At 47.9% G+C, this 15,831-nt stretch overlaps 1 protein-coding gene across 1 annotated transcript in view; it reads right to left on the minus strand.

Moving 5' to 3' along the window:
- The window catches only part of LOC134407570 (tetraspanin-15-like), a 193,453-nt gene that overhangs the window by 54,656 nt on the left and 122,966 nt on the right, over positions 1 to 15,831 (minus strand). The window contains exons 4-5 of the mRNA XM_063139443.1: positions 14,548 to 14,622; positions 7,319 to 7,414 (exon numbers count right to left, since the gene is read on the minus strand). Coding sequence (XP_062995513.1) covers positions 7,319 to 7,414; positions 14,548 to 14,622 — 171 coding nt within the window. The remainder of the gene's footprint in view (positions 1 to 7,318; positions 7,415 to 14,547; positions 14,623 to 15,831) is intronic.

A 15,831-nucleotide genomic window follows, 5' to 3' on the forward strand; every position in this document is an offset into this window, starting at 1 on the left:
CCAGAGCTGGAGACTTGAACTTGTGATGATGATGGTGGAATTCCCCCCTCCACCGCTGTCCATAGTCCCACAGTGGTACGCTAGCTGCTGAGCATGCAGAAGCCCCCAGGTTCAATTCCTGGCATCTCCACTTAGGGCTGGAAAAAACCCTCCCTGATTCCCTGGAGCACCATGGCTGCCAGTCAGTGTGGACAATACCGAGCCAGGTGGACCAAGGGGAGGGCTTGGTATAAGGCAGCTTCTGATGTTCCTGCCGTGGCGGCCCCCAGGGAGCACCGGGGGCAGCCTGGGCCTGCAGTTGAGGCTTGGAGGGGCCTGTGGGGAGGCTCCTAGGGATCAGGCTGCGGACCCAGATCAGCCGGGCAGCCCCCACGCAAGGGTTTCCCCTGCCTGCTTAGCCTTTCCCCACAAGCACTGCTTCTAGTGTGGGCAATGGTGGAACATCGGCGCTTGGTGGTGGAGGGAGCCATGGTGACAAGCTGAGTAAGGCCTTGCTGCTGCCCAGGCGTTTGCTACCGGAATGCAGGAGCTCCGTGACTCTCCAATGGAGGCATAGCGGCCATGCGGGAGCCGAGGGGTGAGACCAGCGGTATTCTAGTGACAGAAGAGGGGGAGGCCTGTGGGAGGAGATTCCCCAGCTGCTATAGGCGCTGGTGTGTCTCCACCCAAGAAGTGGGGCCACGGAAGGCATCGTGGCACTTCCCAATCTGCTTGTCAGCTATGAAAGGCAGAACAGGCTGGCTGGGCTACTGCTGAGGATGCTGTTCCTCATTGTGGTCTGGAACACCAGGAACCAGCCAAGGTGTGCAGGGGTGGCAGGGCGGTGGTGGTGGGGGAACATACACAACCTATCCCACCCCTTCCCCCAGTGCCAACTGCTGGCTAGTTTCCCAGATTTTCTGCACTCCCCGCTCCCATTTTAAAAGGCTGAAATACTTCTTCTAATTTATTTATTTCATTTCTACATTGCCGAATAGCTGAAGCTCTCTGGGTGGTTCACAGAAATCAAAATCATAAGGTACAGCATAAAATATGGAAGCTTAAAACCACAATATAAAAGTGCAACCAGAATGAAACCTAGCAGCGATGCAGAGATTTAAAATACAGATTTAAAAGAGCAGTGCTGAAGGGGTGCTAAAATGCTGGGAAATTAAAAAGGTCTTCACTCGCCTCCCCTAAGGCCTAGTTCCTGGCTGCTTTACCTGAAACCATCGCTCCTTTTGCCTTTCGACCTGCCCACCACTGGAACACGGCCTCTGAGAGCTCCTGTGCTGTTGAATTTGGCCCTCAGCTGAAAGAGGACAGACAGCTCTGCTGGACAGGGAGTTCCCCGCTGCCCTGTCTCTGCGAGGCAATGCTGCAGATGGCCCTTCTCTGGCTCTGTTCGGACAACACGTTAGTCAACGCAGTGTGAAAACTCCACTCAACGATTGCGTTGTTAGGGCATGCTCCCCACACAAAGTGTTCTAACTCCACCACTGTGTGACTGTGGGCTACCGTGGAGTTGAGTAAAATCAATCACAATGTTTGATTGACAGTTCCTCTGGCCTCTCTCCTCCCCCAGTCCTCCTGATGGTATTCCATCAGCCACTGCTGCAAAAAAAAATCCCAGCGGCTCTCCTAGAGTGTCACTCGCTCCTTTTGCTACTCTTGCCAATGGGAAAAGTCAACTCAACGCAACAGAAAACTTCATGGAGCCCACCACACAACATGCAACACAACAGTTGTGCAGGAACTCTCCTCTGCATAGCATGGATATTCAGCATGGAGTGTTTTCCAAAAAAACTCCACCGTTGCGTGGAGTTTTCCCACCAGACAACATGTTTCTCAACGGTGTAAAAGAACTGCACTGTGGAGTTCTTAAGCCACTATTGGCTAACGTGTTGTCTGAACTGAGTCTCTGTGTTTGTTCCTGAGTCCTGTGGAAGGCAGCATGGGATTACCTGTGTGGGTACCCAATGGCTGGGAGGCACACACAGGCATCACCCTTTGTGCATTCGCAAGAAATGCCACCATCCTTGGATTGCTGTGTGGTGCCTTGGTGGGCATACCTGTGCATGGGCTATGCCTGCTTTGAGGGCTATGCCTGCTTTGTTTCGGCCTTATGTGGCAGTGGTGTGCTGCTGTGGATGCTTCCCACAGGGGCCTTGTCCATGCCTCAGGTGCTGGTGGGGGGGGGGTTCTGCTAGGCCACAGGGTTGGCTGTTATAAGAACATAAGAAGAGCCCTGCTGGATCAGACCGAGGGTCCATCCAGTCCAGCACTCTGTTCACACAGGGGCCGACCAGCTCTCAACCAGGGACCAACAAAGCGGGACATGGTGCACCAGCACCCTCCCACCCACGTTCCTCAGCAACTAGTGCACATAGACTTACTGGCTTGGACACTGGAGGTAGCACATAATCATCAGGGCTAGTAGCCATTGATAGCCTTCTCCTCCGGGAATTTATCCAATCCCTCTTTAAAAGCATCCAAAATCACTACACCTTGTGGTAATGAATTCCATCCCTTAACTATGCACTGTGTGAAGGAGTAGTTCCTTTTATTTGTCCTGAACCTCCCACCCATCAGCTACATGAGATGACCCCACTGGGTTCTAGTATTTTGAGAGAGGGAGGAAAGTGTCTCCCTATCCCCATTTTCCACACCATCTTTGCGTAAGTGAGGCCGTTTGCATGGCAGCTTGACAGGACACGTGTGTTTGCGTGTGTGCGGATCCCTGGGCGCATGTTAGCTGCCTGTTTCTGTGGGTGGCTTGCAAGCACTGGATGTTTAGCCTGGCTGGGCTGGTTAAGGCCGCTGCAGCTTCTGAGGCTGCTTTGGAGGGTGCGCCTCCTCCCGCCCCGCCCCCACTTTCTTTGGGGTGTCCATCGTTCCATCCTGGCTTGGGAGCCGTCTGGAGGCTTTGCTGCTTAGGAGGGTGGATTTACGTCAGTCCCTGATCCAGACCAAATTATGAGCATAGGATCAGGCCGCCTTCTTAACTCTAGCCCGTTGTTTGCATGTATTCATTTAATAGGTTTATGAATCACAACCTTTGCCTGCCGATGCAAATTAGTTTTATCCCTATGCAATTATTACTTGATTAAAAAACAGATATGATCAATCAACTAACTTTCCCCCCCCAAGAAGGTTGCACCCTAAGATTTACCACAAAATATCATCTTGGCTTATTATTTGTGCACATTCCTGAAAAAAATGCTTGTGTAACTTTGAGACTTAATTCCAGTGTCTTGTGTATAGAACTGGGATATAAGTTTTCTCTTAGATAAAAGAAGAACCACCTTGATTTGTCTTACAAGTTTGCTTGTAAAGTGATCTTTGTTCAATAAACAGAAGGATCTATTCATGTTGAATACCCTGAACTGTGAATTGTAAAGGTTTCAGCCTTCTTACAAAAAGCTAATAGCTTAGGCTATTAGGCTAAAAGCTTAGGCTGTTCCATATCAACTTAACACAAACTGTTACAGTTTGAGATCAACTAAACATTTCCAACAAATCTCTAATTCTCTCAACTGTTCATTTTCTAAACTTCCGTTAGGAAGTTCACCCTGCTTCTGGATTTCTAAAGTGTTCCTTTTATCCATCAAAGAGAGACCAAATCAGTACTCTGCTCTCCCTAGATTGGGCATGGCCATTTCCATCACAGGGGCAGGTTTTGCCAAGTCACGGGGAAGCCACTGAAGACAGTTCGGAAGCTTCAACTGGCCAAGAATGCAACAGCATGGCTTTTATCCAGAATTAGTTGCGTGGAGGGCATCGCACCAGAATTTACTAGAGCAGTGGGCTCTCAGGCGGAGGTGAATCTGCTCCCTTTATCCTTTCACGTCTGGTAGCAAAGCCAATTTGGTGCCCTATTATTAATTCCCAATGTTCTCTGCATCTCTACTGTTCCAGTTAGACGTGCTAGATGAGAGGCGCTAAACAACAGGAAGTATTCTTTTAAAAAGCATATCAAACAAACCCAACCCACAGCATTTTCTACTCATAAGCAACTCTCACATTCGTATACGTAGCTGCCATAATGTGATGGTCTCACAATATCAAAAATATAAGAAAATGTCCCGGATAACCAGCTAGGTAGAAAGCTGCCATGACCCAGCTCCTCGCGCTAGCCTGAGGAACATACAGCCTGAGCACCATATCCGGGCCTTCCGCCTGAGCACGTGGCAGAAGACGAGCCCCTAATAACATCCACTGCAGGAGCTGGTGCTTGGGGAATTTAACAAGAGGCTCTATAAAGCAGGTCCTCCAAGATCTTGGAGGTACAGGCCTTGCCAATCCACCTGAGAACTCAGATGGCCTCGGCTCCCTACTGAAGTAACATCTCCTCACAGCTCAGCCAGCATTGCCCGCTGGGACCTGTCCATGCCTCTGCTTTAAGAGAGATCCTGACCTGCTATGGCCCAATTTTGCCTGACTCATCCTGCCCAGAAAATACCCTGTTTGACTGTTTCCGCTTCCCTGCAGGCCTCAAGCCCCAGTGAGCCTGGGCCCTTCTGCATGCAGAGGAGGTGCTCTACCACTGCGTTCCAGCCCCACCCCTTAAATGGCTGTACAGAAGAGGGGTTTCCATCTAGGGCAGCTGTCAGATAGGGCACCGGCTGGCCTTTTCTAGACTGTCCTTAAAATGGTGCAGCAGCCCCCTTTTGCATCAAGACACCCCCTTCATATTAATCCAAACTGATCCCAAATTTGCAAAATATTTAGTATTAGCACCCAAGACAGTTTCTCCCCCAGAACATTTGCTGAAAACAACAACAGATAAACCTTATAATAACCTCAAGTGGTACTTAATGATACACACAGGAGTATAACTAACCAAAATGTTTGCTTAGCCTCAGAGCCTGGTTTCGAACACAATGGCAATTTGCAGCTGCAAAAAGGGTAATTTGGAAGATTTTTTTATTTTAAAAAAAGCTTGATTGGCTGAACTATGAAAGAGGGAAGGAGCAGATATTGGGAGAGGATTCTAAACCCCCCCCCCACTCTGTTGCAACAAATATGTCTGATATTACAGTTGGTTTAAATTTATTATAATTTGTTTTGGGGGTTTATACTCTGCTTATTAACTAAGCCAGTTTCCCAAGTGCCAGTTGGAGCAGACCAATTTCCAGGAGGGGCCCAGGACCTGCGAATTTCCTGTGGGTGCTGGGTCCTATTTGGACTAGGCTTCACCAAGCATGCTCTGAAGCCCCTGCTGCATATTTCAGAGCCTAGAATGAATGGCAGAATCTATGCTAGATTGCACAGTCCACTTCAGAGTCATTGGCAGATAAAAACCCTTTTTGTTTCAGGATCAGTCAAAACATTGTGGAGCACAGCCCAGGATCCAACCCATCCCTAGAAACATTCCCTGCCCTGATGTCATGGCCTCTAGCCTTTGAGCCTCCCAGCGTCCAAATGCGGATTCTGATGAGGACAAGGCACAGGCTACTTCCTCAGGGGTAGGACTGTCAGTGCTTCATTCAGGGCCCTCCCAGCTAGAGGACACAGCCCTGGCTAAGAGGATGACTCCCTGGCAGAAACTCCATCTCACTAATCTCACAGAAGCTTCAAGCTACAAAATCATGCGAGGGCCCTTAACAATCCAGTCAGTTTCTCCAGGAGGGGTGGAGCTGATCACATAAGCTTTCAGTTCACTTTAGCTATTCTCTGAGACAACATCCTCCTATTGTCCTAGTAAGAGTTTCAGCCAGCGGGATAATAATAATAATAATAATAATAATAATAATAATAATAATAATAGTTACCCAGCTCTCCCTTTGGATCGAGGCGGGATACAACACAAATGCAAACACCATAAAACACATATAACTAATTAAAACATTTAAAACTAATACATTATTAAAAGCAGCACTTTATTAAAAAGGCATCTTAAAATTCAGCTGGGTAGGCCTGCCGGAAGAGATCAGTCTTTATGGCTTTCTTAAATTCTGTAAGACTGTTAAGTTGACAAATCTCTTCCAGCAGGCCATTCCACAAACTGGGAGCGGCAGAAGGAAAGGTCCTCTGGGTAATAGTTGTCAGCTTTGTTTTTGTTGGCTGAAGTAAACTCTTCCCAGAGGACCTGAGTGTGCGGGGCGGATTGTACAGGAGAAGGCGATCCCACAGGTAGCCTGGACCCAAACCATGTAGGGCTTTAAAGGTGATAACCAACACTTTATACTTCGCCTGGAAACTAATTGGCAGCCAGTGAAGAGATTTTAAAACTGGTGTAATGCAGTCACCCCTAGGTATACCAGTGACCAGCCTGGCTGCCATATTTTGAACTAGTTGAAGTTTCAGACTAGGCACAAAGGTAGCCCTATGTAGTAGGGCTGTGCAGGGACACCCCGATCTGCCTCGGGGCTGCCTCAGGGGTTCCCGATCTGCCTCGGCGCCGAAGCCTAGGCAAAATTCAGACCTTCCAAGGCGACTCGGAATTTTCTGGGTGCCGGGCTGTGCAGCCAGCACTCAGAAAACTCTCCCCACTTACCTGGTGCCTCCGCCGTCTGCTGCTGCAGACAGGTGAAGCACCAGGTAAGCCCCCTCCCCCACTTACCTGTTTCCACCGCCGCTGGCTTGCGCCTGGTGGCTTCCACTTGAGGCCTGCTTCCAGCCTTCATCATCCTTGAGTAGAAGTTGCTGGACGCAAGCCAGCAGCAGACGCAGGTAAGTGGGGAAGGGGGCTTACTTGGTCTGCTATCGCTGCTGGCTTGCATCCGTCGATTTCATCTCAAGGACGCTGAAGGCCAGAAGCTTCCAGCCTTCAGCATCCTCGAGCTGAAGCTGCCAGATGCAAGCCAGCGGCAGACACAGGTAAGTGGGGAAGGGGGGTTACCTGCTGCCTCTGTCGCCGCCGGCATCTTTCTTCTGGCAGCTTCTGGTGCCGCCGGAAATGAAAGGGAGTAGGCCATGTGATAAGTTACATGGCCTACTCTCTTTCATTTCTAGCGGCGGTACCGGAAGCCACCAGAAGAAAGATGGCGGCGGTGACGGACGCAGCAAGTAAGGAGATGGGTGGGGGTGGGGCTGGCTCTGAAGCATCAAGGCGGCCTGAAGTTTCAGAGCTAATTGGCTTCGGACTGCCTCGGCCTTCGCCCGAACCACCTCGGATCTGTTTTGGAAGGGTCCGAACCACCCCGACCTCCTTCAGATTTGGGGTTTGGTTCCGAGACGGTGCACAGCCCTACTATGTAGAGTGCCCTCGGAGCTATCCAGGGTCCTACTTCCTTCCTGTCTTGATCTTGCTACCAGCTTCCCTTGAGGGTCTCAAGTAGCGACAGAATAGGAGTTCATACGGAGAAGATATCACTTTACAAAAGCGAGAACTTACCTTCTGTTGGACAAAGTCCAAAATATTTTTGAAGTCCAAGTCATCATAATAGTGTCTTATTCCATCCTGAATGCTGGAATGAAATACTGCATTCATCTGGAAAAGAACAGAGTCCAACATGTGATGAAGTGGCTCTACCACAAGGCCTTTGTGCCACTTGACAAGGTTCATTAGGGCCCTTTGCCTTTGCAATCACCACAAATCATGTACTGCAAAAACATCAGATGCTAAACAACTCCTACCCTTGGAAGGCAGCGCTTGCTTTGGACAGGTGATATTTTGAAACAAACATGGTCCATTTCTCTTAGACCTATAATGCCAAAACTGCCAGACAAAAGCGAGAGGCCTGGAGTTCTAGTGGAGATAGATATTTGGTGTTCTGAAGCCATGTGGGTAGGGTAGGGAGAATTGTTGGCACAATGGGCCAACGTTAAGAGTTGCAAGCCCTAGGGAAGTTCCTGCTCTGGCCAGCCTGTGGGCCTGCGGTGCTGAGCAAGGCCTGAGGGAAACTCAACCTTAGGGTGACCATATGAAAAGGAGGACAGGGCTCCTGTATCTTTAACAGTTGCATTGAAAAGGGAATTTCAGCAGGTGTCATTTGTATATATGGGGAACCTGGTGAAATTCCCTCTTCATCACACCAGTTAAAGCTGCAGGACCCTTGCCCTCTTTTAAACCTGGTCACTTTAGTATAGCTCCTGCAGCTTTAACTGTTGTGATGAAGGCAGGAAATTTCACCAGGTTCCCCATATATACAAATGACACCTGCTGAAATTCCCTTTTCAATGCAACTGTTAAAGATACAGGAGCCCTGTCCTCCTTTTCATAGGGTCACCCTACCCAACCTAGAGTACAGGACAGCCAACAACAAGGAGATCAACGAGGCTGCAAGGAGCAGGTCTCAAGTAGTCCTCTTGACCCTGTGTTCCAGACACTTACTCCCAGGTTAAATAGACCTGGGCATGAGGGGTCAGTGTGTCCGTCAAAGAGTAGCAGTCTGAATGTATTGCCTTGGTCAGAAATCCTCCCTCAAACCAAGCTCCTTTGGTTAACATGTTTTGTTTTAAAATATTCTGGCACCTGGCTTTGGCTGAGTTTCTGAGGATGTGCAGAGTGTTCTCCTCAAAAAGAACTTTTTCTCTTTCTAAAATGGAGGGCATCTAGGGCAAACGTTTTTCTGAGGGTGAGCAGAGTCCCTTTCCCACCTAACGGGGACGCTTTGTCCTTGTTGTGTAATAGCACACAGCTAAAATAAAACAAGAGACCAGAGGTCTCTGAGCACATGTCGGGTTCCTATGTGAAGAGCAGTGTTCTTTTTTCTTTTAATGGCTCTTAGAAGTATGGAAACAATGAAGCCCCTGAACACATTTCGACCCCTGTTCTAAGAACTCGTCGCCCTCTTAGCCTTTCCATCCCCTCCAAAACAAAGCGGAGCACCCACCCAGACACATAGCAAATGTCATGTTGCATGTTGGGTTTTGAAACCAAACATGGAGCTGATCAGCATAAAAAAAGATATGCAAATGAAGAATCAGCGCTACAGGAGAGAAAGGGCACTCTGTATGGGGTGTTAACATCGCTTTTCAATTTTAAAGCAGTTGCTTTTGATAATTTAATTCAATTATGCACATAGCTACATTTAGTGAGAAAGACAGGCAGGGTGGGGGGAGAAAGATGGGTGCAATTAAAGACCCTTCCCATAATTCCTAGAGCATAATACCCTCAAGGTTACTTTGACATGTCAGGGACTTCGAGTTAAGCAGTTATTGAATCTGAAATTTATTTTACAGATGCTTTAGAAGCTCCCTCCATCCCTCAAAGCTGAGCCTCTAATGCCAGATGAGAGACCTTCCTAAAGAACATTTGCAGTCTTGATCCTGACAGTCCCACCAGGCACAAACACTGAGAAATATTAATGAAGGTAACTGTTTCAGATTTTCATTTGAAACACACACATACACACACATACACACACTCTCACACAAACCTATTTTGCCTAATTAATTCTGACATGAAAATTACAGCAGTTGGGTAAGCTGAAGAATGAATAAGAAAGAAAAATCCTAAAGAACAGAGAAGATAGACCCAGAAAAAGGTGAAGGTATGTCAAAGTAGGAAAGATGTGGATCGTATTAAAAAGCAGGGTTGTGCAAGGACCCCCTGAACTGCTTCGTGGCCCGATCCGAAAGTTTCAGATCGGGCCGATTTGCTTCGGGTTGATCCAGCCCTCCCCCGCTCTGCGGAGCGAGATCCGGAGGGGCGGATTGAGATTTTGCCCCCCTTCCCTACTTACTTGCCTCCACGGCGGACGGCGGAGGCAGGTAAGTGGGGAAGGGGGCAAAATGGGGGCTGAATAAGCCCCCCTCCCCCCACTTACCTGCCTCTGTCATGGTCTGGCGCCGGCTTCAACTGAGGGCCAGGCCTCAAGCCGGAAGAGCAGGCCGTGGCCTGCTCTTCCGGCTTGAGGCCTGGCTCTCAGTTGAAGCCGGCCCCAGAGCATGACGAAGGCAGGTAAGCCCCCTGCCCCCTTACCTGGCTCTGCTGCCGTCACCACATGGACTGCGCCGCTGCCAGGTGACCCCCCCTCCCCCCTTACCTGCGTTCGGAGCTCCAGATGGAGGCAAACCGCTTTGCCTTGATACGCAGCTCCCCCGACCCGATTTGGATCCGCCTTTGCTGGAGGTGGATCGGGTCGCTCCGCTCCGGATTCGCGATCCGAATTGGAGCGGAGCACAGCCCTCTTAAAAAGCCCTAACACCAAGAAGGGTCTGATGCAGAAATGGAATAAAATGTCAGCTCTGATTCCTCCATACATAAGAGCAGGCTGCCAGGTATTTTTTTGCCTCTTTAATCACCAGCATGAACGTTAAAGGAAAACCATAGACCAAAGGCTGCACTTCTTTGGCCCCTGTTCCAAGAGAGGTTGAGTGTGCTTCATAAGCAATTGCCTCGCTCTTGATGGTTTCTTGGCCCATTTGTAGAGCAGAACTTGCTGGTCAGTGGCCCGAGGGCCAACCAAAAGGCTCCACGGCAAGCATGCAGCTGCTGGGAACTTGAGGGATGAGATTTGCAGAGGAGAAGTGGGTCTGGGCGTGCGCTCCACCCTACTCCTGCCCATCCCTCTTCCCCTGTAACCCACCCACCTGCTTTTCCCACATGTGGAAGTTTCTAGGCACGGGAAGAGTAGCTTAAGGGGTTCTCCAGAGGGAAGAATGGGCCCGCCTGACCATTGCTCCTCCCTGCAAAGCGTTATATTCTCTGCTGTTTGGCAACCGGGTCCGCAAACCAGCCCTAAGTAGTTTAGATGGCCCTGAGCCACCAGGGACTCTAGAGTGCCTCCTCCTCCTCGTCCTCCTCCTCCTCCTCCTCCTCCTCCTCCCTGAGACTGCCATGAATCACCCCTTGACCTTGAGGCCACTTGACCTCGCCTCCTTGTTTTGGCTCCAGCCTCTCGGCAGCCTCTACAGTAGGGAGCAGAACGGGGCCACTGGCAGCCGGCTGCTCCACAGCGCCTGCTCAGAGCTCAGTGGCTGCACGTCCCATTTGCTTCCTCGGTCTGTTGCCTCCTTTGCCTCCATGCTGTCCAAGCCCGGCCTCGTCTGTTTGGCGTTGCCTTTGGCTTACAGGACTGAGCGCCACAGCCTACGGGTTCTATTTGAGCACACCGAAGGCTCCGCACTGCTCTGCCCCTTTGGGTAGATTCCATTCCTTGCCGCCAAGCCATTTCTAACCCCATGAACGGCGGACTCCAGGACATCGCATTCCTACCTTCGCCCACACTATTGCAAACCCTCGGGGGGAAAATACACACACATTAGTGCTGGTTGAATACATTTCTCTTAATCTGGCAATCACAATTACATATTAGGTTTTAAAAAGCAATGTTGCCTTGAATTGAGTTTTTTAATCCAGTCACAGAGCTGGGATTTTGAAATTAAGTTATTGGAGATCCAAATTCCCTCAGTTAAAAGGGGAAAACTGCAACCTCCAAATGAATGGTATCACTTTTGAATTTATGGAGAGCATTAAACTCTTCAGAAATGTGTTGTATTTAAAATTTTAATGCTCAGCTGTGCTTAATAAAATGACATATTTTTGAAGGGGGAATGCCTGACTAGCATGCCTGGAAAATGAAGAAAATCTGAATTCAGAATTCAGAAATAATTCAGAATTCAGAAATAATTCAGACATGCTATGGTTATTACTTTAAAGTATAGCAGCAGTGAGAGTCCCCCAATCTCAATGGATCTGTACTGGGGAGGGGAATTTATTTAATTATTTTGCCCTCACCATGGCCCCAATCTGGTGGGGCCTCCCTCAGCTGCAGTGTGTGTGTGTGAACGGAACAGAAACTGCGGTGGGAGCAAAGCCTCCCCCACAGCTGCTGTTTTATGTAAAAGCATCTGTTTTGGTCCCCAGTCTGTTACCTGTGTATAACAATTTTGCTGCAGCCTACGGAGGTGGCGAAGGAGGAACGAGAGCTCTCCTGGACTACATTCCCCCCCAACCCCTGCCCCCGTGGAAAATGCAGTCCAGAAGGGGTGGGGTGGGGTGTCCTGCCGCTCACTTCACTGCCATAGTAACAGTGCCCCCCCAACACAGAAACAATTAAAATACCCCCCCTCCTAAAATTGCTTCTTTTCCCAAATTGCTGAAATGTCCATTTCACTGATTTTCAGTACAGAGCCAGTCTAATCTATATAGATCACATTTTTCCCCATTATTGAAACTTGCAACTGATCATTAGGATTAAAATCATGTCCTCTGGGAGAAAGCTCATGTCTTGCTGAACGACTGGGCAGAATACTGCCTGCGTAGTTTCCCAAGTGTCTCTGGTTCTGCAAAGGCAAAACAGGCACCCGGTGGCACGCCCGGAATCGGTTCAAACCCTGAAAAACAGGTCTTATAGTATCACTATCCTGGGCCAACTACTACTCTGTGAATGTGCACTAGGGGGGAAAAAAACTTTTGTTTTTCAGATTTAATGTTATTTTTGCAATTTCTTTCATTTTCATATTTTGTTAACTAGCATTTAGTTCAGCCATTTTTAGATTTTAGCTCCATAGTCCCAAACATACTTGGTGACAGGGTGGGGAGTAGTAGGAGGGGGGGCCTTTCCGTTTGGGGGGATGTGGTCTGTCTCCCCTACCCTCAAAGTCACTGAAGACAGTGATTACAGAATTCAAGCAGAGTAATTCTAAATGCAAAACAAAGCCAAAACAAAAATAACCTTGAAAAAATCCAAAACAAATAACATTTCACTTCAGAATAAATGAATTGGGATTAATTTTAATTTGCATTTATTCCAAATTAAAGATAAATGGGGCTCTTTTGTGTTTTTGTTCCAGATCAAATGAATATACATCACCTAGTATTCCCCTCTTGCCATAAGCAAATACATGGGAAACTTGTCAATCATTAACTGCTTTCAAAGAGAGAGAAAAGGGAGCATTGAGGCAGTAGCTAAATCCTGTCGTTTTTTCCTGTATAATATTGCCAGGATTCGATCATTTTTGTCTGTCTCTTCTGCCAAGACTCTTGTTCATGCATTGGTTATTTCTCGGTTGGACTACTGCAACCTTCTTCTCACTGGCCTTCCTTCTTCTCACATCAGTCCGTTGGTTTCTGTTCACCACTCTGCTGCTAAGATCATCTTCTTGGCTCGCCGCTCTGACCATGTTACTCCGCTTCTGAAATCTCTTCATTGGCTTCCAATTCACCTCAGAATCCAATATAAACTTCTCCTGTTGACCTACAAAGCTTTTCACTGTCTAGCTCCTTCCTATCTTTCCTCTCTCATCTCACACTATTGCACTGCTCGTGCTCTTCGCTCCTCTGATGTCATGTTTCTCACCTGCCCAAGGGTCTCCACTTTCCTTGCTCGGCTTCGTCCATTTTCTTCGGCTGCCCCTTACGCCTGGAATGCTCTTCCAGAACATTTGAGAACTACAAGTTCAATTGCAGATTTTAAAGCTCAGCTAAAAACTTTTCTTTTTCCTAAAGCTTTTAAAACTTGAATTGTTCTGACTTTTATACTGCCTGTTTGGTTCATTCTCTTACCCTCCTTATTGCTTTATTATGATTTTATTAGAATGTAACCCTATGCGGCAGGGTCTTGCTATTTATTGTTTTACTCTGTACAGCACCATGTACATTAATGGTGCTATATAAATAAATAAATAAATAATAATAATAATAATAATAATAATTTTGTGATATTTCCACTTGAAGTCTTTGTGACACATCTCTGCTTCCATGAGGGCTAGAAACTTGTTCTCTCTTTTTTTAAAAGGTTAAGATCAAAGATGGAATTATCTAGCTGTGTAATACACCATGCTATAAGGTGGGGGAGGCAACTTGTAGCCCTCCAGATGTTGTTGGACCATTTGCTATGCCTGCTGGGGGTGCTGGGAGTTGCAGTCCAACATCATCTGGAGGGCCACAAGTTCATAGAATCATAGTATAGCAGAGTTGGAAGGGGCCTACAAGGCCATCGAGTCCAACCCCCTGCTCAGTGCAGGAATCCACCCTAAAGCATCCCTGACAGATAGCTGTCCAGCTGCCTCTTGAAGGCCTCTAGTGTGGGAGAGCCCACAACCTCCCTAGGTAACTGGTTCAATTGTCATACTGCTCTAACAGTCAGGAAGTTTTTCCTGACGTCCAGCCAGAATCTGGCTTCCTGTCACTTGAGCCCCTTATTCCGCGTCCTGCACTCTGGGAGGATCGAGAAGAGATCCTGGCCCTCCTCTGTGTGACAACCTTTTAAGTATTTGAAGAGTGCTCTCATGTCTCCCCTCAATCTTCTCCTCTCCAGGCTAAACATGCCCAGTTGTTTCAATCTCTCTTCATAGGGCTTTGTTTCCAGACTCCTGAAGTTACTCAGCCCTGTTATATGGCATGTGCTGTGAATCCTAATATATGTTATCATGGTTGTTCCTGCCTATATCCAGATGCCAACCCCAGCATTTCAGACAGTCTCTGTAATTTCATAGGTCAGAGATCAATTTCTAGCTGAAAGAAGAGGATATGGGTAGAAAGCAGTTCAACATTCAGTCATCCACCAAATTGCACTGGTCCAGGTTTTAAGTTACGTGTGACATCAAATATGACTTGGATAAAAACAAGCCCGCCAGTCTTTTCAAATTCACAGTCCACTGAACAAGACAATCTCCAGTCTTTCTGGAGGGGGCTAAAATACACCCCAGTAATGACTAGTGTGGGAGGCTCACCTGCTTTTCAAAGATTATTTCGATAAACAGCAGCAGCAATTCAGTAATGAAGATCGCCAACAGGACCCAGAAGAACTATGCAGAAGAGAACGAGAGATGGGGGTGGGGGGAGAGAGAGAGGTGACATTGTGTTCCATCAAGACAATACAAAATATGAAAGAATAACTTTGCAACTAATTATTCTCTAGCTTTGTTCAACGGTTATACCAATATTTACATTATCTCCCTGAAATACCTTTGCTCCAGCCATTTTCTCTCCCATCATACAGTGTGTAAGAGATGCAACAGAGGGAGAGAAAGTTGGGACCAAATTCCCTGGCAGGAAGTTGCATCTAGTTTTGCTTCTACTCCTGGCAAGGATCTAATTTTGGCAAGCTCAAGAGCATTTGGGCACCTGCCCAGTAAGACCTTTGCCCTCTTTGAACAGTAGACTCTGCTTGCTGTTAGACAAACTGCTTGGATGGGGCTATTATGGAGAAACACAAGCCAAATTCCCCCCCTTCCCAAGGTGCATGGAACTACTCCATTGGATCCCGGCTGTTTCTCCTCCTCCTCCTTCTCCGTGTAGCACCATCAATGCATTGATTCACTAAGTACTATACTGGCTGCGTTCGGAAGCCACAATAGTCAAAGGTAGGTTAATAATCAACTCACTGTTGGTTATTTCCCCTCCTCCTCTCAGTCCTCCTGCTTGCATTCCAAGATCCCCTGCTGCCAAAAATAGAGTTCTGATGGTTCGAGTAGAGCGGCAGCCACCACTTTTGACAGCTTTTGCCTAGTGTCTCTGTAGCTGACGAAAATAACAAACGGTGCCCTCCACACAACATGATAACTAACAGCAGTTTAAATAACCCACATCATTGATTATTTGGGCAAAATAGCCCACAGTGGGTTAAAGAAAGCCCGTCACAGGACACGATAACCCACGTTAGCTAAAATAACCCACCGTGGATTAATTAACCCATCGTGGGTTATCGTGTTGTTTGAACTCAGTCACTGTATTCCCACTTCCCTGAGTGGTGGGAAGTTTCAGAGCCTTCCCTTATCTGGGCCTTGGTGGAGAGATCACTGGAGGCTAAAGGTGTTTTGCAATACCTGTCTTTATCTCTAGTAATAAACAAGGATGTCTGTCCTTCCATCAGCACTATAGCGCCCAAACCATAACACCTAGTCGCCTGAACCCTGGCATGCATACTAAGGGAACCCTAAGCGTGTGCACCTGGGAGCGGACACCAAGCAGCCCCCCTCTCATACTACCACTAAACTCACCTCTGAAGATGCTGG

This window comes from Elgaria multicarinata, chromosome 12, assembly GCF_023053635.1.
Source record: "Elgaria multicarinata webbii isolate HBS135686 ecotype San Diego chromosome 12, rElgMul1.1.pri, whole genome shotgun sequence".
In the NCBI taxonomy this organism is placed as follows: Eukaryota; Metazoa; Chordata; class Lepidosauria; order Squamata; family Anguidae; genus Elgaria; species Elgaria multicarinata.